At 40.8% G+C, this 22,795-nt stretch overlaps 1 protein-coding gene across 1 annotated transcript in view; it reads right to left on the bottom strand.

Annotated features, from left to right (window-relative positions):
• FAM199X (family with sequence similarity 199, X-linked) overlaps nt 1-21,939 on the bottom strand; it is a 28,367-nt gene extending 6,428 nt beyond the window's left edge. The window contains exons 1-3 of the mRNA XM_080909741.1: nt 21,525-21,939; nt 7,874-8,093; nt 51-200 (exon numbers count right to left, since the gene is read on the bottom strand). Of these exons, the coding sequence (XP_080765867.1) occupies nt 51-200; nt 7,874-8,093; nt 21,525-21,721 (567 nt within the window). The 5' untranslated portion in view covers nt 21,722-21,939. The remainder of the gene's footprint in view (nt 1-50; nt 201-7,873; nt 8,094-21,524) is intronic.
• Nucleotides 21,940-22,795: the final 856 nt, after the last annotated feature.

Genomic DNA, 22,795 nt, shown 5'->3' with positions numbered 1-22,795 from the left:
ATGCACTTTCAATTAAGAATGTCAAAATCCACGACTGTCAACATATTTACCTGCTCATCATTTGTCATCGCACTCCAAGCAAGCTCATCTAGATTCCGGTGCTTGTGTTTCTTTTTAGAAACCATGCAAGGTGAACTTGGAATACTGGGTATGACGTCAGAAAGTACATCGCTTCCACTGGCAATGTCACTGCCTGGTAACTTATAAAAGGAAGAAAGGCGGGGGTTAAAAAAATTAAACCTTTCAAGCTGCATTTTAAATATGGTTTCACATTTTCTACATCAATTAAAAGTTACTGGGCTGGAGAGATGGCTCAGTGGTTTAGAGCACTGGCTGCTCTTCCAGAGGTCCTGAGTTCAATTCCCAGCAACCACATGGTGGTTCACAACCATCTGTAATAGGATCCAATGTCCTCTTCTGGTGTGTCTGAAGATAGCCACAGTGTACTTATATATAATAAATACATCTTTTTAAAAAAGTTACTTTAACCAGGCATGGTTGTTATACAAGCCTATGATACTCAGGAATTAGAGGGAGGATGACCAGTAGTCTAAGGAGAGCCAGAGCTAAACAACCAGCCTCATGTCACCCTCAGGTATAGAAGATCATGACTCAAACATAAAATAAAAATTACATCAATACAAAACTAAGGCCTAATAACTATCTAATCAGAGAATCCTTCGAGTGAGATTAATACTGAACAATACCTATTTTATATAATAAAACACCAATGTCAGGATATTCTCTTTGAAGCTTTCTCGTGAAAATGAACTTTCTAAAAAACCATAAATCATAACTAAGAATTACTAAAATGCTAGACTAAGTTTCAATAATCACTAAGGTTTTTAATTTATAACTACACTATTATCAGGCCATAGAACGTGAGTAAGGAGTTAGTGATTTCTATCACAGGAGACCTGAATGATCTGCCACTTACTAGTGTTTTATAAGATATACAATTCCATGAATTCTTCTTCTCCAGTACGTAGTAACAATATATGAACAACTGAAGTCATTTAAAATATGCTGTTAATATAAAGCAAAAACTCAAGACAAAAATATGAGAAAAGGAAACGAGAAAGTAGAAGACAATATATAGACAAAGGAGGAAAACAATTACATCTAAAGCAGAAAAATCAGATCAAATCAGTAGAGAGTGAGACATGTATCAAGAATATATTGCCTCAAAAAGAGTGGTTTAACCCTTCCCGCTAGTCCCTTTTGCCCAGACAGACTGCTAGCTAGGCAGCTCCCTAGAAGAGGCTATATCTTAAGGCATACCAGAGGAGCCCCTGCACCCAGAGAGAGCATTTGTTAAGAACCTCATTCGACCCTGCTGAAGTTCCAGAGCTGCCACAGGGAGATTAGTGGACTAGGTGACCTCCCATCCCCCTAAGCCCTCTCACCCAACCCTCCAAATACCATTCTCCTTCCACCTGGCCCTTTCTGCTAGAACAAACTGCTAATAGTTCTGCTCCCTGGAAGAGGGTGTATCCTGAGGCATATCAGAAGATCTTCAGCACTCAGAGCATTTGATTGCTAGCTATTCTGCTCCCCCCCCCCAGAAGATTCCATATCCCGGAGGCATATCAGAAGATCTGGAGCACTCAAAGTATTTGACACCTCATCTTGAGGTATCTCAGGACATCTGCTGCACCCAGGGCATTTGACACCACAGCTGGAGACATCCCAGAAGATTCACTGCACCCAGGACACCACTGCTTGAAGAGGTCCCAGAAGTACACAGGGCAACTGGGAAACCAACACCATAATCTGAAGACATCCCAGAGACACTGTGGTATACAGGGCAACTGACCCAAAAGACTGAAAGCCTCTCTGAAGTTCTGCTGCACACATAGAAACAAATCTTAGACCATAGGCCCCCTGGGGAACAGCCTCACACAGGACAACAGTTTGACTGTTCCTCTGAAGACCCAACAGTCTGAAGCCCTCCCAGGAGATCTACTGCAGCCAGGGCAACAAATCAGCAGCTTCTCTGCCCCTCTGAGGACCCTCCAGTTGGAAGACTCTACAGGAGATCTGCTATAGCCAGGGCACAGGCCTTCCAGTAAACCTATAGGAACCCAGGGACAAAAGAGGCAAACCCCAGGCAGAATCACCCAGGTCAGTAAACACAAGGATAACCAGATGGTGTGAGGCAAGCACAAGACCATAAACAACAGAAGCCAATATACATGGCCATCATCAGAACACAGTTCTTGTACCACAGCAAGCCCTGAATACATCAACACACCTGAAAATCTTATCTCATAATATAAAAGAGCCCTTTAAGGAGGATATTAATAACTCACTGAAAGAAATACAGAAAAACACAGGTAAACAGGTGAAGGGATTGCATAAAGTGGTCCAAGAAATACATGTGGAAGTAGAAACAATAAAGAAAACACAACTGGAGTCAAACCTGGAAATGTAAAACCCAGTAAAAAGAGGTCAGGAATTACAGATATATCACCAACGGAATACAAGAGATAGAGGGGAGAATCTCAGGTGTAGAAGATACCTTAGAAGAGATTGACACAACTGTCAAAGAAAATTCAAAACAACAACAAAAAACCTCCAAACCCAAAACATCCAGGAAATTCAGGACACAAGAAAAGACGAAACTTAAGAATAATTGGAATAGAGGAGAATGAAGATTCCCAGCTCAAAGGACCCGAAAATATCTTCAACAAAATCATAGACAAAAACAAAATAGCAATTCTCAACAATAAAAGAATGGCTGGGGGAATCACCATTCCTGATCTCAAGCTACACTACAGACCAACAGTGATAAAGACTGCATGGTACTGGTACAGAGATAGATAGGTGGAACACCGGAATTGAATTGAAGACCCAGAAATAAAACCACACACTTACACACATTTTATCTTTGACAAAGAAGCCAAAAATGTACAATGGAACAAAGAAAGTATCTTCAATAAATGTTGCTGGTGTAACTGGCAGTCCATAAGTTAAAAAAAAATAAAAATAAAAATAGACCCATATTTGTCATCCTGCACAAAGCTCAAGTCCAAGTAGATCAAGAACTTGAACATAAAACCAGACACACTGAATCCAATAAAAGAGAAACTAGGAATAAGCCTTGAACTCATTGACACAGGGAGAAATTTCCTAAACAGAAACTCAGTGGCTCACACTCTAAGATCAAGAATAGATAAATATGACCTCAGGAAACTGAAATCTTCTGTAAGGCATAGGTCATAGTCAATAAGACAAATCAGAAACACACAGACTGATAGAGGGCTATTATAAAAAATATATAAAGAACTCAAGAAACTGACCACCAAAATACCAAACAACCCAATCAAAAAATGGAATATAGAACTAAACCAAAAATTCACAACAGTGGAATCACGGATGTCTGAGAAGTACCTAAAGAAATGCTCAAAGGACTTAGTGGTCAGAGAACTGCAAATCAAAATGAATCAGATTCTACCTCACACCAATCATAAACCAGGTTTTATATTGGTGAGGATGTGGAGAAAGAGGAACACTCCTCCATTGTTGGTGGGTCTGTAAACTGGTACAACCACTCTGGAAATCAATTTGTAAGTGTCTCAGAAAACTGGAAATAGACTACCTAAAGACCTACTCTTGGGAATATATCCAAAATTTGCCCCACCATGTCACAAGGGCATATGTTCCACTATGTTCATGGCAGGCTTATTTGTGAAAACCAGAAGCTGGAAAGAACCCAGATGTCCCACGACAGAAGAATGGATGCAGAAAATGTGGTTCATTTACACAATGCCATTACACTCAGCCATTAAGAACAAGAACATCCTGAGTTTTGTAGGCAAATGGATGGAACTAGAAAATATCATCCTGAGTGAGGTAACCCAGACCCAAAAGGACATGCATGGTGTGTACTCACTAAGATGTGGATATTAGTCAAAAAAAGTACAGAATACCCAAGATACAGTCCACAGAACTCAAGAAGGTCAACAAGCTGGAGGGCCCAAGTGAGGATGATTCAGTCCCACTTGGGAGGGAGAAGAAAGCAACAAGGAAGAGAGGGAAGAACCTGGGAGGGAAAGGGGATGGGGGAGGGAAATGTGCTCAGCTATTGGATGGGGAAAAGTACTGAAGCCCTGAGGACCAGCAGAAAGAAGGGAAGCAGGTGACCTGGTGAGATAGGAATGTTGGGATGACCCTTCCAGAAACCAGGAAGGAGAGAGACCCTCAGGACTCAAAGGGAGGGATCTTAGATAAAATGCCCTACAGTGGGGAGAGGGAACTTGTAGGGCCCACCTCCAGCAGAAAGACAGGGCACCAAGTGAGGGATGGGGTTGCCATCACACAGTCAAACCTCTGACCCAGAATTATTCCTGTCTGAAAGAACTGCAGGGATGGAAATGAAGAAGAGCCTGAGGAAAAGAAGATCCTGGGAAAATCCCAAAAGGGATCCAGCTCAAGGGGAGGACTCAAGGCCTGACACCATTACTGAGGCTATGGGTCTCTCACAAAAAGGGACCTATCATGACTGCCTCTGAAAGACCCAACAAGCAGCTGAAAGAGTCAGATGCAGATATTTGTATCCAACCAACCAACAGAAGCTGCTGACCCCTGTGGTTGAATTAGGGAAAAGCTGGAGGAAGCTGAGGAGGAGGGCCAACTTGTAAGAGAACCAGCAGTCTCAACTAACCTGGACCCCTGAGATCTCTCAGACACTGGATCACCAACCAGGCAGCACACACCTGATGATATGAGACCCCCAACACATATACAGCAGAGGACCAGCGGGTCTGGGTTCAGTCAGAGAAGATGTACCTAACCCTCAAGAGACAGGAGGTTCCACAGTTTAGAGGTCTGGTGGAGTGGGTGGGGTAGGGACAACCTCGTGGAGACTGGGGTGGGGGTTGGGTGGCCAGGAGGTATGGGATGTGGCACAGATGAAGGTGGACCAGGAGGGATTCTTGAGTGTAAAAATAAAATAAAAGAACAAGAAAAAATATCAGATGGGAGGGAAAATAAAAAAAATGATTGCTTCAAAAAGAAGAAGAAGAGAAAGAACAAGAAGAATAAGAGGAAGAAGAAGAACAGGAAGAAGAAGCAGCAGCCGCCGCCACCTATGTCCAAAACAAAAGAAAAGATTTATATCAAATTTAGCCAAAAAATTTTAAGATTTGAATATTGAAAACTGCAAAACATCATTGGAAAAAACACTGAATAAAAACAGTTTCACCTTCATGAACTAGAATATTTATATTAAGACAGTGACCTACATGCTTATTTTAATCTCTATTAATATTTCAACTGCCCTATCTTGCAGAAATAGAAAAGGTGATCCTGAGATGTGTATGGAATTACAAGGGACTCCAAAAATCCAAACAATCTTAATAAAGAGCAACAACACTGGCTGGATGTTAAGATAAAAGCCTCAAATCCCAGCAATTGGGAAGCAGAGGTAGGTGGATGTAGCTGAAAGCCAGCTTGATCTATGCAGTGAGTTCTAGGTCAGCTAGGACTACAGAAAGAGACCCTGTCTGAAAATTACAAAAACAAAATAGAACAAAGAACAGTAACATGAAAGAACACATACTTCCCAATTTCCAAACACACTATGAAACCACAATTAAAGGAGTCTTGTGCAAGCATAAGAACAGACATTGACATTAAGCAAATAGAATTTTGAGTCCAAAAATAAACAAGAAACAAACTTGGCAACACTATTCCATGAGAACCACAATCAACTTTTTAGCAAATGATGCTAAATTTAAAAAACATGGAAAGTGAGACTGAAAGATAGCTTAGCAGGGAGGACCATACACACACTAAAAGAGAAAAATCCATCAAAGATCTACTTATAAGAATTAAATCTCTAAAACTATAAGAAGGAACTGGTAAACGGGTAAAGCCAATTTTTTAAAATACACTACCATAGTAGTACATAATAAAAACACATCCATAGGACTTGTCTACGTTGAAAATCATTTGCTGCACATAATAGTAGAAAGACTAGAACTGAGTCAGGAAGGTCCTGATTTGAGGATCAGCCTGTGCTCTGTGAAAAGATCCTGTCTAAATAAATCATTTTATCAAAGGGTATTATCAAATTAAAAGACACAGTTAAGTGAAAAGAAAATCTATGAAAGGGAAATTTAATAAATTGTATATTTAGTAAGAGAAATATAGAACAAGAATTTACAATTACTCAGATATCAATAAAAATGGGAAAGGAATTTAGATAGGTTTTTCTCTAAAGAAAGTACATAAAAATGACAGAAGTGTTAAAAGATGTTCAACATTAGTCATCAGAGAAATATACATCGAAATCAAAATATGACACTCCCTAGCTATGTTGGTTGAGATAAAAAAAAACCCATCAAGTATAGACAAAGAAGAAATTGAAATCAGCTTCAGAATAAATAAAGGACTGTTACATGCTACCAGATGAATGAACCTTGCAAACAGTGTAACAATCAAGTGCCCAGACACAAGAGCCATATACAATTATGTAAATCCGTCCGTTTAGACACAAAGAAAGGCAAACTGAAAGTTGACAAAATAGCTCAGTCAAGCCTCATAACTTAAGTTTGATCCCAGGGATACGCATACTTGAGGAGAAGACACTTTTTAAGAAGTTGCACTGTGAATTTACATGCACAGTATGACATGTGCACATGCACACACACAAACACTCAATTAAAAAAAACAAAGCCAACATTGTAAAGCTAGGTCTATAGAATAGATTGGTGTTTGCCAGGTAATAAAGAGAGGATCGAGTACAACTCTGTTCTTAACAAGAATAGTTTCTTTTTGGGGTTACAGAAATACCCTGGAATCAGTGGTTATACCAACACAAAATTGTGGGTGTATTAATGAACCTGAAATTGTATGTTTTTAAGTCATTTAAACGGTGAATTTGCCCAAGCATATTTACATTTATATGGAGCATAGAAACTAAAATAACTCAAAAATAAATATTGGGTAAATTATATTTTCCTTCTGTAAAACCTCTTAATTCAGGGCGGCACCCTTTTTGCATTTTTTAATAACTAACTGATTAATTAGTTTACATCCCAAACACTACAATTATACTTGTGATCTAACCTCATCCTCATATGTCTTTGTTAAGCATGTGAATGCTATCAAATATGAAGTACGGAGTAAGAACTTACATAGAAAATATTGACTACTCAATACATGAAATTCTACAAAAAAAAAAAAAAAAAAAAAAGATAACTGCAGCATCAGAAGCCTAAAAGGCATATTAAGAAAAATATAGAATGCATAGTCCATCTACTTCACTTCCTCAAGACTCCAAGATGTTACCCGTCATGGCAGCAAAAAGAGAAGGTGGCCATGGGATGTGCAGCTGGGAGAGCTGCCATGCTGGATAGTGATGAGGATTTTATCCCAGATGTCACAGCTAACACATTTCAGATTGGTTATGAAGGAGTATCAACACGGGCAAAGGGAGCACCACCATGCTTGAGGTGGTACTGATGGCCTATTTATCTATGTTCCAGCTGCCTGGAGTTAACAACTTATACATGTTTCGTATAAGAAACTCAAGTAGTGATAACACAGGTGCCACTGAAAAGGAACCTGGACAGAAGGCACTTTGCACTTCTTAACATGACTTCCTGCCTAGTTCGAAACCATAAAGAATTTAATTCAGACTGATTCTTTTCACAGCCTAACTGAAGAACCAATGGCCAGTTTTAGAGGTGAGTGGTCTATGTAAAGAAAAACAATTAAATAAATGCTCAGAGGTAGAAGTGAAAATTTTGAACAAGAATTTATACCTTTACTTATATAATGATATTAATAAGAAGCAGGGAAAACTTACCTGCTATGTTTGCTTATGTAATAGTGATGTTGATGGGGGGGGGAGCAGGAACCTTACCTGCCACTCAAATTCACTATCGGACCAATCCCAGTATGTGCTGATAGATGAGGAGACATCACTGCAGACACTTCCCTCAGGGAACAAGTCAAAAGAAGTGAAGTCTTGATCATCTAACAGGGAATAGCAATCATCTTGATCTCCAACAGAAACTGATGAGAACAGCTCCTCACTGCATTCTGAGCTTGCCACACTTGTACCACACGAAGTGAGGTTCCACCTTCAAAACCACCGGAGAAATCCCATAAGGAATCACAGAACTCACACAATTTAAAAGACATTAACAAAACCCACGTACCATACTTGCAACAAAGATCTCCTGTCATATGAGGGTAGTGGGGTTATTTCTTAGGTTATTTCTAAGGGCTGGAGAGACAGCTCACTTACTGTGAGGATTATATGACAACCTGTACAGAAAATTTAGCACATATAAAAACTCTCAGTACTCAGCATTTATTACTATTACTAAAAATGAGGTGATCCATTTCAGGCCAGAAAAAAGAATACATAGTGGACATAAGTTCAAGTGCTTCTTAATTTTTAAAAAATTAGTTAATTAATTAATTTACTTTCTATCTCAACTGTTCCCCCATTTATTCATCCTCCATTTCTCTTCAAAAAAACAGAATGGCGCTTCTTAATTTAAACAATTCCTTCTCTTTCTGTGTGTGCCTCATATGTGCAGGTGCCCACAGATGGCAGATGAAGATGTCAGACATCTGGAACTAGAGTTACAGGCCACTGTGAGCCACCTGAGCTAACTAACTTAGGTCGTGGGAACAGAATTCAGGTTCTCAGGTTCTCAGGAAGAGCAGCAAGTTCTCTTATGCACTGACCCATTTCCCTGGCCCTTTAAATAGCTGTTACCAATGTTAAATAAGCTCACTATAAAAAAATGTAGGAACAAGGAATGAAGGGCTGGAGAGATGGCTCAGTGGTTAAGAGCACTGACTGCTCTTCCAGAGGTCCTGAGTTTAAATCCCACCATCACATGGTGGCTCACAACCATCTGTAATTAGATCTGGTGTCCTCTTCCTTCATGAAGGCATACATGTAAGCAGAACACTGTATACATAATAAATAAGTAAATCCAAAAAGAATAAGTGAAGGAGATTAACACATTAAGTCCACTATCTGGCAATACCTGCTACATAGCTTCTTGGTACCTTTTCACATGTGCACATATATTTCACTTATTACTCACTATATATTGAACATGTTAAGACATGTTTGGGGACTGGATATATTTTAAAATTTTAGCGATTTAAAATTTTCAGGATTATCTTTGTGTGTGTGTATGTGTGTATGTGTGTGTGTGTGTGTGTGTTTGGCAGTAGAATAAGCTCTTGAATCTGGAAACTCACAAAAGCCAGAAAAACAATCTATCACTGACTTGGACTCCTTGGACGCCTGTCTTTTTACATTTTTATTTTAAGGATGGATTTCTCTAAGTTGCACAGACTGAACTAGAACTCCCACTGTAGCCCAGGAAGATCTTAAGCTTGCAGTCTCTGCTTCACCTCTAGTCCTGTGCCACTAATCTAGCTGAAAGTAGCCCTTTTGTTCGAAACTATTTGGTCAAAGATAAGGTCGCTTGAAAGGTAACTACTGGATCAAAGAGTATGTCCACTTTGAAAGTCCATAGTACACATTTAGTCAAACTGATTTCTGGGATGGGTAGGATGGCTCAGATGGTAAAGCATATCTGCTGACCTGAGTTCGGAACCCCTAGAACCCATATAAAGGTGGAAGAAGAGAGCTAACACCAAAAAGGTTTCCTGTGACCTCCGTGGCATCTATGCCCCCCCACACAAACAGAGAGAATACATACATACACAACAATAATAAATAAACACTCTGTAAAACTAGTTTTTGTTTAATGTGTTTAAAAGTGTGCATCTGGCCAGGTATGGTGGAACAAGCCTTTAAACCACCCAGGAAGCAGATGCAGGTGGATCTCAATAGATTGAAGCCTAGCCTGGTGTATACAACCATCTCTAGTCCAGTCAGGACTACATATTGAGATCCTGCTTCAGAAAAACAAGGAAAAATATGTGTTAGCTGTTTTTCTCTTCTTTGTCTCTTTACTATCTTGTATGTATCTCAGATAGTCAAGGATATCTAACATTCTGTCAGTATACACTGCAGGAGGGGTGTGGGGGGTAAGAGTATCTTGCAGCACAGGGATCTTTTTTCCTTTTGTAAATTTCCACTAGTTTTATATCATTGATCATTAAGATCCCACATAAACACTCACAATGCCTTGACAGTAAGAAAGGAAACTAATCCTTAAAATAATAATTAGTATTTCCAATACTAATAAGCTCCTGGAATAATGACTTTCTGAAGAAAAGTCTATTATTAGATTGTTCCTCATCTTTCAGTAAATCCAGCTTTCCTTGAATTACGTAACTTTGAACAATTCCTCATCTGTTTCGTACAGCTATCCTTAAATATAACAGCCCATGACTTACAAAACTTAGGAAATAAAAATTGCATGGTATATTATCCTTTGAACTGAAGGGAAAATGTTCCAAAGCACTGAAACACGAATGCTAATTTAGTTCCATAAATGAAAGAGCAGATGCCAATTAACGTTCTTAAATATACAACTTATCTAAGAATTCTAGAACACTTTGCTATTTGTTCTTTTTGTGTGTGTGCCTGTCTGTCTGGGGGAGGGGATTCATACATGTGCATATAAGAGTTTATACCAGAATATTACCTTGTGTAATATTACCATCCGCTTTTTTTTGAGACAGGCTCTCACTGGCTAGAACTTACCAAGTACATAATACCCTCATTAGAAAGTTTTGCAGTTTTATGTCAATCATTTGATGATTCCAAAACTGGTATTTAAAGTCCTACACTAACCAATAAAAATAAAGCACAACTCTGGTTTTCGGCTAAAAAAAATTTAAAAAAATAAAACGAATACTAGGGCCAGGGAAACAGCTCTGTTCATAAGTTGGCTGGAGTTGCAATGTGAGCACCCAAGTTTTAGCTCCAGCACCCACATAAGAAAGACTGACATAACAGTGTGAGGAAAGACTTCCTGTAATGGGTGGGCGGAGACTGGAAGATCCCGTCCTACTGGTCAGCTGGTCTAACCAAATCAATGTGCTCTAGGCTCAATGAGAGATCCTGTCTCAAAATACAAAATAATTAAGTTAGGGACTGGAGAGATGGCTTAGTGGTCACTCTTACAGAAGACCCAGGTTCAGTTCCCAGCACCCACATGGCAGCTCACCACCATCTGTAACTCCAGGGCTTCTGGCACTTTCTTCTAGACATCATGCTTACTACATGTATGTGGTACAGGCATACATGTAGGCAAAACACATACACAGAAAGTAAATTAAAAATTTTTTAAATAATTTAAAAAATAAGGTGGGGAAGAATTAAGACCCTTGACACGAATCCTAGTGTACACATGAACTTGTACACACATACATGAACAAATACAGATTAATAATACTAAACAACCAAACAGAATTAGCCAAATTACCAGGTCTTGCAATAAAGGTTCTAAATAGCAATCTGAAATTGTGTACTGGGTACAGCAGTAAACTGGGCAAACTATTTTTTTCTTGTCTTCAAATTCCACGTGATTCCATACCATTCTCTACCTTTATTCATTAGCCATTTAACAGTTATTCTTAGGAATATCTAGGTACCAAATACTATCTTCAGTGCTGGGAGAAGCTGCAACTAACTTTTTTTTTTTTTTTTTTTTAGAATTGGCTTTCAGCTTGCAAAACTCCTGTGGAAACACGTTTGCCTTCCTGTGAAATAATGACATTCTTCACAAAAAGCCTGTCCCACTTAAGAACCTAACTAGTCAATCACTGACAAGAGTCAGGCATTTGTGTGCTTTTGCACTCTCTCAGTGTTGCTCAGGTTTTCATATTTGTGAGTGTATAGCAGGGCTTGGCTGCTCTCAGATCGGTTGCCTTTTTTCTCAGCAGCAAGTGAACAGGATTCACAGCTGAAACAAACATTGTCAAAACAGAAAAATAGTACCTTTTCCCATCAAAGATTTTTAAACTCTATGTTCGTATATCTAGTCTAACTTACAAACGCAATTCTTGTTATCTTTAAGTAATGCAGAAAAAACAATGAATAAAAGAACTTTTATCTATTTCTAGCATTTGATAGTAAGTTCATCCTTTGGACTTAGTAATTCCTCTTCCAGGAATCTACTTCCTTCCTCAAACAGAAATTTTGAAACTAAAAAAATTATCAAAATATGTACAAGTAATATTACTTTAAAATATAAATGTCCCAAAGCATAAAGAATGACCAATATATGCCAATACTGCTACTTTCAAACCACTTATCAAAAATGAAAGAGCTAGGCTGGTGAGGTGGCTCAATGGTTCAAGCATCTGCAACACAAGCTCAGGGACCAGAATCTGAATCCCAGAACCTATAAAACTATGCAATTGAGTATCACTGTCCACCTGAAACTCCAAAGTTCAGAAAGCTGACATAGGGGCTCCCCAGAACAAGCTGGCTAGACAAAATTAGCTGAATGGACAAACTACGGTTTCAGCTAAGAGATCCTGGCTGAATCAACAAGGTAGAAAGCAGACACAACAACCAGAAACATCTCTTGGGCATACCCACACAAACAGGTACTCACATATATGAACACACACTAACTTGCACACATACTCATAAGAGAAAGAGCAAAGTGATAACTTTTTATCCCAAGCTAGTGCTGGCACCTGTAAGGCCACATGGCACTGTGGGGTATCTCTATCTTAGGCTCCACAGTACCTCTAAATACTCACAGACCCTGGCTTCTCCACTCTGCCCACCCTGGCTGCTTCTGTTCTAGTAGTCTACAACTGCCCCAGTGTGTGGTTTTCACTCACTTTCCCTTGGCGTGTTATTGCCAAGCCTTGCACACACACACATCTCAACTCTGTGTCAGGCTTTGTGCTTCCCGCCACTTCAAACTCTATTAAGTCGCCACATCAAAGAACACACCAAAATACTCTGACCCAATTGGTATATAATTTGCCCACCTAGATAAGTCAAATGATCCTATAGAATCCCAACCCTTATAAAATATTCATAACAACCTTCTCCACATAGAGATGCACCAAGAGAAACATCCTTGTCTGCTTCCATGTTACTTCCTCTCAAATCTGTTTTCTCCTCCTCCTCTCTCCTTGCTAGTCTCCCCGCCCCCACCTTTCCTTCCCATCCAATGATAGGCTCGACCCACCTTGTTGTATAATGACATCACCCTGCAATATACAATAGTAGTAGAGCATTTGTTGGGCAGTCATGGCACTAGAACAACCTCTAGTTCTGTAAAAACAAATCACCCAACTGAGTAACTGGTGTCTCCAATAGCTCTTTTCACATCCTGCCAAACAGGTATGAAAAGTAAGATAATGTCCTTAACTGTACACTTTTCCCAATGGTTCATGTACATATTCTCGTGAAAGACAAAAGGACCAACTATCTGGCATTCTATATCATCTCATATTTTAGTTGTAAGACTTACCAATATTGTTAGGAAGGAAGCAAGAGATAGAAAGGTAGGTCAACAAAACCTCTATTTACAATGGAAAAACCTCAGCAAAAGAAAATGCCTTGAACACACATATATGTTTAACACTGACATTTTGCTTATAAGTCTACTCTTTTTTTACTTACAAAAATGTATTCTACTTTTTCAAAATTCCAGACAAGCCCCATCTCATTATACAATATACTTCCAGGAAAGGAAGTAGTATTTCTATGATGAATTCTTGAAACTCAATGCAGACTAGTTTCAAACTCCTGGGATTTAGTGATCCTCCTTCTTTGGCACCCCAAGTAAGACAGACCATATGTATATGCCACTGCAACTATCTTGACAGTGAGTTCCTTACCTTAATAAGGGTATTTACTTATGATGGAATTTATTTCCCCCCAAATCTAGACTGCTGGCAACGGTAACCTATGTCACAGATGAAATTCATCCTGAGAGGACATTAGTACTGGTTATGTGACTCCCTGAGTTAATGAGACTGTAGAGACAGCCTGATGTCTGATAAATGAAAAGACACAACACTGTTATCCTCACAAGGCCCTCATTGAGGGCACTATATAAACCATCTGGCCATTTTCTTATCCGGCAATAAATAGGAAGCAAAATAAAGATAAACGAAATATCTAACCACTGACAAACCTTCTAGATGCAATAAAGTCTCCTTTATGGTGACTATATCTTAAGTAGAATTTTCCTGCTTAACGACTCATACGTGGCCTTACAGACTCTGCTGCCTGACTCGGCAAATGATGTGAAGAAAATAACTGATGCATACAACTTCAAAATGAAAAAAATTAAAAACTCCCCAAATTAAACTGTGCCGAAATATATGACTTCTCCCTAAAAATAATTGGCAACAAGCCCATAATTTCCCCAAACACCATCTTTCAGAAGGACATGAAGGCAGAATATTACAGAAGGTGAAGAAAGGAGCTAGAGAAAGGACTGAAGGAGCTGAAAGGGTTTGCAACCCCATGGGAAGAACAACAGTATCAACCAACCCAACCCACCACAGCTCCAAGGAACTAAAACACCAACCAGTGAGTTTGCAATAGAGAGACCCATGGCTCCAGGTGCATATGCAGCAGAGAATAGCATTCTCTGACATCAATGGGAGGAGAAGCCATTCGTACAGAGAAGGCTTACCCCCCCCCCCCGTGAAGGGGAATATCAAGAAGCACTAAGGTGGAAAAGGGTGGTTGGGAGAAGGAACACCTTTATGGAAGCAATGGGAGGAGGAGGGGGATGGAAGTGGAGGTGGAGGAGATAACATTTGAAAAGTAAATACAGAGAATATCCAACAAAAACAAAAAGAAAAAAAAGAAAGACATGCCAGGTATGATGGCTCCAACTGGGGAAGTAAGATCTCAATGAATCTAGGGACAGCCTGAGTTGTATAGTGAAGTCCAGGCCAGCCCGGGGCTACAGAATAATAAACCTTTCTTTAAAAAAAGGACAGAAAGAAAAGAAAAAAATATTTAGTGATATATGCCTGTAATCTCAACACCTGTACATACCAACACCAGGCTGTCTCTACAGTCTCATTAACTCAGGGCATCCCAGCACCAGTACTAATGTCCTCTCAGGGTGAATCTCATCTATGACATAAGTTACCATGCCCGCAGTCTAGATTTGAGGGCAAGACAAAGATAGGGCGACCACAAAATAAAGGCCACTCTTAGCTACATGAGGTGCTATCTCAAACCTCTGACCAAACACACATTAAAACAATAATAATCTTAGCAGTGCATGGCAGCAGGCCTTTAGTCCCAGCTTTTGGGAGGCAGAGGAAGGTGGTGGATCTCTGTGAGTTTCAGGCCAGCCTGGTCTACAGAGAGGTCCAAGACAGCCAAGGCTGTTACACCAAGAAATCTTGTCTCAAAAACACATGAACAACAACAACAACAAAATTAAAACAAGATGGCTTAAGACAAAACCATCATCAATTGTGCATCTATTACCAAATCCTCTACCTTTACTTCTTGATGAAAAATATACATAACTGGGATTCCTGCTTGTAAAGTATTGGGTTGAAAAGGGAGGTTTGAAATGAAACAATCTGTGGATTGATGTTAAGGTGATACATGATTGGATCGTGGAGAGATAGGCAGGGAAAGGTAGGAAAACAGAAGAACAGAGATTGGGAGAAATCAAGATGGAGCCAGGAAAGGCAGACCTGGATCCTGGTGGCTGTAATTGGACACAGGTAGATAGGAATATTTTAAGGGTTTCTGTAGGTCATTTTATCTCATATAAAAGGGCAGTTTGTGTCTTTGTCTACTGGATGTAATCTTATTGTGTAGAGGGTTTGTGAATTGAGAATCTATTATATAAATCTGTTTGAAAAGTTACCAGGCTTTGAAGATGTTTGTGACGGGCGGTGGAGGAAAGAAGACGCCAGGGCAGTAATTCCACCCGGGATGGAGGCAGTAGGGCAGGTGGAGTGAACTGCTAAGGAAGGAAATCGTGTGTAGGGAAGGCTTGCGGACCGAGTGACAGAGTCCAGGGCCTTGGCTCCACACTAAAAGCGGCTCCTGAGGAGCGAGACCTCGGGGACCGATAAAGAAATAAGCAATCCATTTTTAATATTTACTGCAACAGGTGGTGCACCAACGTGTTAGGCAAGAATCCACTAAAAAGTTTATGGCTATCAGCCTAAGAGTGAGTTAGAAAGTTTTTGTTTTCTAAGTAAGAGGGGGCCAGCGCCATGTTGAGTCACATGATGTCTCAAGGGCTGGAACCTTAAAGAAGCACAGAGCCTCTGCTGACAGGCTGTAGAGTCATGCGATGAAAAAACAGATTAACACAGATTAAAATACTTTAGACTAAAGTCCTTGTTTCACAGTATTGTTTAGAGAATATATTAAGAGATATTTGTTTGTTTTAAGATGGTATACGAAATTAATAATCAAGTCAAGTTTTTATTTTTTTTTTTTAAGTTCGACGAAGAGATTACAGAGTTTACCCAAATAACATGGGAATTTTCACCAGTGGTTTGGAACTAAGATAGCATACTGTACACCAGACATAGTGAATATAGAAATATGTTAGGGAAGTTACTAATAAAGGAAGATCTGAGCTCCAGACTGAGAGAAGGACAGATTGAAATACTTTGGACTAAAGTCCTGGTTTTACAGAATTGTTTAGTAAGTGTATGAAAAGTTGGTTCAAAATTAGATAAAATTAGTCACTGACTCCAAGAGAGAGTGGTGATTTTTTCCAAGTGGAAAAAGGTTATTATTGATAGAAGTCTGTGTACCAGACAGAGTGAATACAGACATGTATTAGGGAAGTTACTAATAAATCAAGATCTGATGTTTCAGATTGAGAGCTAGACAGAGCAAAATACTTTGGATAAGGTCCTGGTTTTACAAATTGCTTACTTATAGATTTGTGATTAATAGTAACTTAGTTTGTCTTGTGAATCACCCTGCTAAGGCCACATGGCTCGGCAGATGCTAGCTAATGAGGGTTTATGGTTATCTTAATTGTTTATATTGTTTCAAAATGGATATGATGTTGAGTTTTGTGGTTATTATTTCTCTGGGAAAGAATACAAGATAAAGATATTCTAGTTGCCAAATAAGGGACACACTGTTTTGTGAGAAAGGTTTTGTCTTTGTGTTTTTAAAAAGTGTGATTTGGCTCTGTGTGCCTTCCAGAGTTATATGGATTAAATTTAATAGAGGTAGACCACCTGAAAACCTAAATTCAAGAGGATCAAACAAAATATTTCTCTATACTAAAATGTTTTCTGTTGAGTCATATATATATATATATGTATATATGTTACAGAATGTGCAGCTATGGTGAAGCTTGTCATCAGAATGTTCTAGACATCAGAGACTACAACAATTGTCAGTGTGGCTTTCCTTCTTGAGGCCTTTCCCGCTTCATTTTTCTTCCCCCTTCTAAATTCTCAACACCCATATAATCAGCTTGAAGAAGCTATGAAGAGTCGTTGACTGATTCCCTGGACCTTGGGGTGTGAAAGTGGTTATTGTAAGGTTGTTTTTATGAAGAATTTAGAAATGGTCATAACCTTACAAGGAAGAATTAGACAGATTAAATTATACAGTCATAACCTTATTTTGGTAACTAAGCTAAAGCCATATCTTCACTGGTAGGAATCTTTCTAATCCTTCTAATGCAAAGTTAAAGTTATAATATTTACAATGCTATAGAATTGATTTGATACAGATTTAAGGTTTATACACTGTTTTTAGTTGATTAAACAATGCTATCTAAGGGCTGGATAACCAATTCACAGTTGTAAGTCAATAAAAGGCTGTTTTTGAGATATTTCAATTAAATATGACCAAGAGTATTCAAGGCTTAACAGTTTTAAAATGCCTTTTGCAGTAAGATAGTTTTCAAAAACGTTAGAAATCCATAAATTGTGACATTCAATGTTATTTATCTTTTGTTGAGAAATATCTGCTCCTTACAGTTCCCCTTTGGTGGAATTAATGAAGAAACTGAGCATCTCTACCTCAGGGTGAGGTTTAATTTGTGGCTAGGCAGGCACTGGGCAGAAACTGATGCTTTCATCAACAGACTAATACTGTCCAGAATGGGACACTTTGTACAGAGTAGTAGACTGATAATCTTTGCTGAGCCAAAATTATCAGCCTGTCAAGATTTCTGCATTTCAAAGTCTGCCAGTGATCCTGAGCCAGAAGGCCGAAGATTTACTCTCACATGTTGCTAACAGATGACTGCTAGTGGAGATTTGTCTCTACAACCTGTCTCAGCTCTGGGAACCGTGTTAGACTTCCTATGTTTTTAGATATTTGGCCATTCTCATATTTCTGACAGAGATGAAGACTAATTCAGTTTTATAGCCTACCCAAACTAATTAACTTTGAAAAAATATAGTCATTTAGAATATTTTCAAGTGATAATAGTTGTACACAGCTTACATTTAAAGGTAAAGCGTTTTGGTTTTTTTTTTTTTTAAGTAAACAAAAGGGGTGATATGTGAATTGGTGTTAAGGTGATACCTGATTGGACAGTGGAGAGACAGGCAGAAAAAAGGTAGGAAAACAGAAGAGGAACAGAGATTGGGAGAAATCAAGATGGAGCTGGAGAAAGCAGACATGGATCCTGGTGGCTGTAACAATCCAGATTTGGTGGCTCTTGCTGCAATCCTAGCACTCGGAAGACTAGGACAGAATTGCCTCAAGTTAACAGGCCAGCCCAGCCTGGGTTATACAGTGAGTTCCAGACCAGTGTACACTACAGAATGAGACCCTGTCTGAAGTAAACAAAAATAACTAAATCAACAGACAGTAGGTGGGAAAAATAATGTTGGAGTTCAGAAAACTGAAACATCAGCCTGGACCTTAAGAGTCTTTAGGACTGAAAACAGGACCAGTTGTAAAGAAAAAAACACCCCTGGATGCTGAAAATAGAGTAGGTCCTCTGTGAGAGCAATACATACTCTTAACCACAGAGCCATCACTCTAGCCCCTCGACCTCCCAGCCAATCTCTTACCCTTAATCACCAGATTTCGGCACTGCTTACCCCCCCCACCCGTGTTGCAGTAAATATTAAAATATAAAAAATGGTTTATCTCTTTACCGGCCCTGAGGTCTCACTCCTTAGGCCGGACCCTGATAAGGAGCCCCACGCACCTCTGGAACCCAGTCTGAGCGGCCAACTCGGCCCAAATCGTTGGCACAACTCCCTTCTCTTGGCAGTTTACTACCGCCTGTTCTCTGCCGCTGTCCCGGGGTATTTCTGTACTCCAAAATTCCACACAAACACAACTCTACAGCCCGACAGCTTTTCATACAGGTTTATATGTTCAACTCTCAATCCACAAACCCTCTACACAACAAGATAACATCAAATAGGCAAAGATACAAACTGCCCTTCATATAAGATGCTAGACCTATAAAATCCTTAATGTTTATAGTTATTTAATGCCAATTAATACCACCTGGGTCCAGCTGGTCCTTGGGAACCTCCATGTTGCCACAACCACTAACCTTCATCCTCTGACCTCCTTGGACCTCTCAGTCCTCCATACTTCCCTCGCCCTGCCCAGTCACTGGCTTTCCTTTATTTTACTAATTAAAATGGGAAGGTTCAGTTGGAGTCTCATGACTGGGCAGCCCTTCTTGGGGAAGTGGGGTTAACATTAAAATACTAACAGCTTCAGGACAATCTACACACCCCCAGCTCTCACACAGCTGATTACCCTTAATCAGTAACAGGAGACAGCAAATACTGCAATTATCTCAATTTACTGGGTATGGAACTTTGTTTCCTGCTTCAAAAGTAAAATACCTCAAGCACACTTCAATTCTGCGTGCATGTTTATTACTTCATGGGCCGAGGTTGCTTCTCTTAGTTTAAGAAAGTGCTGTAAGCACTGATAACACTAGATCATTTAGCTCTAATCCAAGTTTTATCTCTGGCTCCACAGGAACAATCTATGTCTGCCAGGCCTTTACCTGACCAGGAATTATAAATTTCATACTTGGGTCTTTCTCTCTGGGTCTCAATTTCTTCAGTTGCCATGAAGATTTGGAATTTTTGTAAAAAACTCACTGTCACCTCGTTATAAAATGTGTTGCCTTGGTATTCTGAATAATTATTTCGCTATAAAATTTTGTTTCCAAAACTATAAATTTACTTTTTAAAATGACATTATATATGTAAATGCACGGGTTACCCAGTAAAGACAGGAGGAGAATATATGCAAAATGTGGATCAGAAACCAGAACTGGATTCCTTGTTTCTAATATCCTTAGATGGACCCTTCATCTCTTGTCCATACGCTACAAGCCTCAGTATATGTATATGTATGTGTGTGTGTGTGTGTGTGTTTGTGTCTGTGTGTGTTGAGAGGTTGGAAATATGACTCCATGGTTCAGAGCACATAATGCACGTGCAGCCAACCCAAATTCTGTTTCCAGCATCCACATCCAGCTTGTCCACAACCACCTGTAACTGCATTTCCAGGGAGTCTGATGTCTCTGGCCTCCACAGACACCAGCACTCTCATGCACATGGCCACCCCTGATGTGCACACAATTTAAAATAAATAATTTTCAAAAGTCGAGGCTATATTGAAACTACCGTTGCATCACCCATGTTAGGTATAACATTTAAATGCTTGCACGAGAGAATTCTCTAGAACACTGCCTTCCAATACAATGACTTAGAGGAACACTTTTAAGAAATTATTCGCATAAATCAGCCCACCCTAAACTTGCTCTACTTCCCTCATCAGGGATGCACAGTCGGTGGTGTGTCATAGGTAGGACTCTTCCAGTGTTTTCATTCTGGGATATCCTACAGAAGTAAGGCAATATGTTTATAAAGAAAGGGGGGGATGCCTGGGTAGAAAGATTATCTAGAATGCATGAGGCTCTTGTTTCAAGCCATAGTACTGAAAAAAATAAATTTGAACTAAGCTTAGATGGACATCACAAATGTCTGTAATCCCAGCACTTGGGAGGCAGAGGCCGGAGGACCAGGAGTTCAAGGTCATCCTCACTGCATAAGCAATTTTGCTGATGGACTAACCTATGAGAGATCCTGTTCTCAAAGCAACACTGGGGGAAAAAAGACAAAATTGCCGGGACAATTTGGTTTAGGGCGAGGTTAACATTGAGAAAGAGGAGATTCGAGCTTGCAAAGTGTTTTCATAAGAGCCACTGATCGATTTTGGGCTCTCTGAAATTTACTCCGTAGTGTACCGGAAATGAAAGGGGTTAAACTTTTGCAGATGAATCTAAAAATTAAGAGTTGGGGTTTAGGGTTCTCAGCGAACTGATGGGGGCGGGGATCAAAAAAAAGTAAAAGGAGAAGATCTGGAAGGGAAGAATTACTAGAGTGCAAAGAGGAATGGAGGAGAAGAAAGAAGGTGCAGGGAAGCAGATCTTCAGAAAAATCAGAGGGCAGGGGATGAAATCTGGGAGGAGCTGCGAAGAGGTTTGGTCAAAGGAAGATGGGGGAGGGGGCAGCCCGCTCCTCAGGCTGGCCAGAGGGACCAGGAAGAACCCTGCGGGAGCGCAACCTGGCGTCCTCCAGTCGCCAGCTTGGCCCTGAGAAGTCCGCCCCTGCTCTGGCAAGAGCTCCTTTACCTGTTGGTGTGAAACCGGTGGAGCGGATCAGTGCGATGGCAGGAAGAGAGCTGGCAGCCGAAGTCGCTGATGTCCAGGCAGCCAGGTTCTTCGCTGGGGCAGGTGCCCACCCCGCGAGGGGCTCCTAGGAGAGGGAAGGGCTCCTCTGGGGTTAAAAACTTCTCATAGGAAGTGGTGGCCGACGCCTCGTCGGACATGGTGGGAGATGTGCCGGCTTGGACTCACTGGCTGCAGATGGGCTACTGGGGCACTCGCCCCTTCCCCCACGCTAACCTGGCCGAGGTGGACGCCGCCCCCGGGTGTGCTCACCGCAGCCGCCCAAGGAGGGAAGGGCTCTGCACAAAGGTCGCTGCGAGGCCGCGGCAGCCCACCGGCCACACAGTCGGCTCCTCTGAAACCAAGGAAGCCGCCGCCACCGCCGCCAAGCCCGAGTCACTGCGGCGCCGCCGCCCGGCTCGGCCGCCCCGCCCACTGCGCTCGCTGCCCGCTGCGGCTTCAGTCAGCCCCACGGCCGCTGCCAGCTCCTGGGCCACCCCGAGCCGCTGCCCTTGCCCCCTGCCGGAGTGGAGGAGGAACTGAATGTCGGTGACTGAAGCCCAGGGCAACCCAACCGGCCCCGTGCCCCACGCGGTCCGGGATTCTGAGATGCTTGAACGGCCCACTCCTCAGCCAGGCCGACCTCCTCCTCCCCCCACCTCCTCCTTCTCCTTGTTCTTCCTTCTCCCACTCCAGAATGGAACGGTGGCCAAACAACAACTGTAGCCCTTAGGACTAGGGACTTAGCCAAGGTCACACCTAGGGAATGTATGAAAAACAAGTCCCAGGTGCCCTTGAACAGCAGCACGCGGGACCACCCTGCCTCAAATCTACTTGGACTGAGCTCCTGCAGTAGGTATGCCCAGCCAGAGCAATGAACTGTAAGAGAAATGGACCATGGAGTGAGGAGGGAGAGAAAAAAAAAAAATCCCGCTTCACTTTTATGTAGCCTCGCTTCAAAAACCCTAATAAAGCGGCTAGGCTGCTCAGAGCTGCTGGACTGTAATGTTCTTTTGTGTTCTGAGCTTTCTTTCCGTGTACTGTTTGGAATGTCCTGCCATTCTCCTCTGCTAATCCTTAAATCCCCAGCTCAAGCGCTCTATCTTCTTGGTGAAGCCTTCCCTATCTCCCAAAGGAGACTTATGTACTACTCCTGCTGTTAGGTCCTGCAACCCAGCTTCTGTTAATAGTATGGAGCTTAACTTGTTGGACTTAAATCAACTTACTAGGTATCA

The sequence above is a fragment of the Micromys minutus genome (genome assembly GCF_963924665.1).
Source record: "Micromys minutus genome assembly, chromosome: X".
Classification (NCBI taxonomy): Eukaryota; Metazoa; Chordata; class Mammalia; order Rodentia; family Muridae; genus Micromys; species Micromys minutus.
Note: the sequence above shows the minus strand (reverse complement) of the source record. Positions and strands in the feature narration are given on the sequence as shown.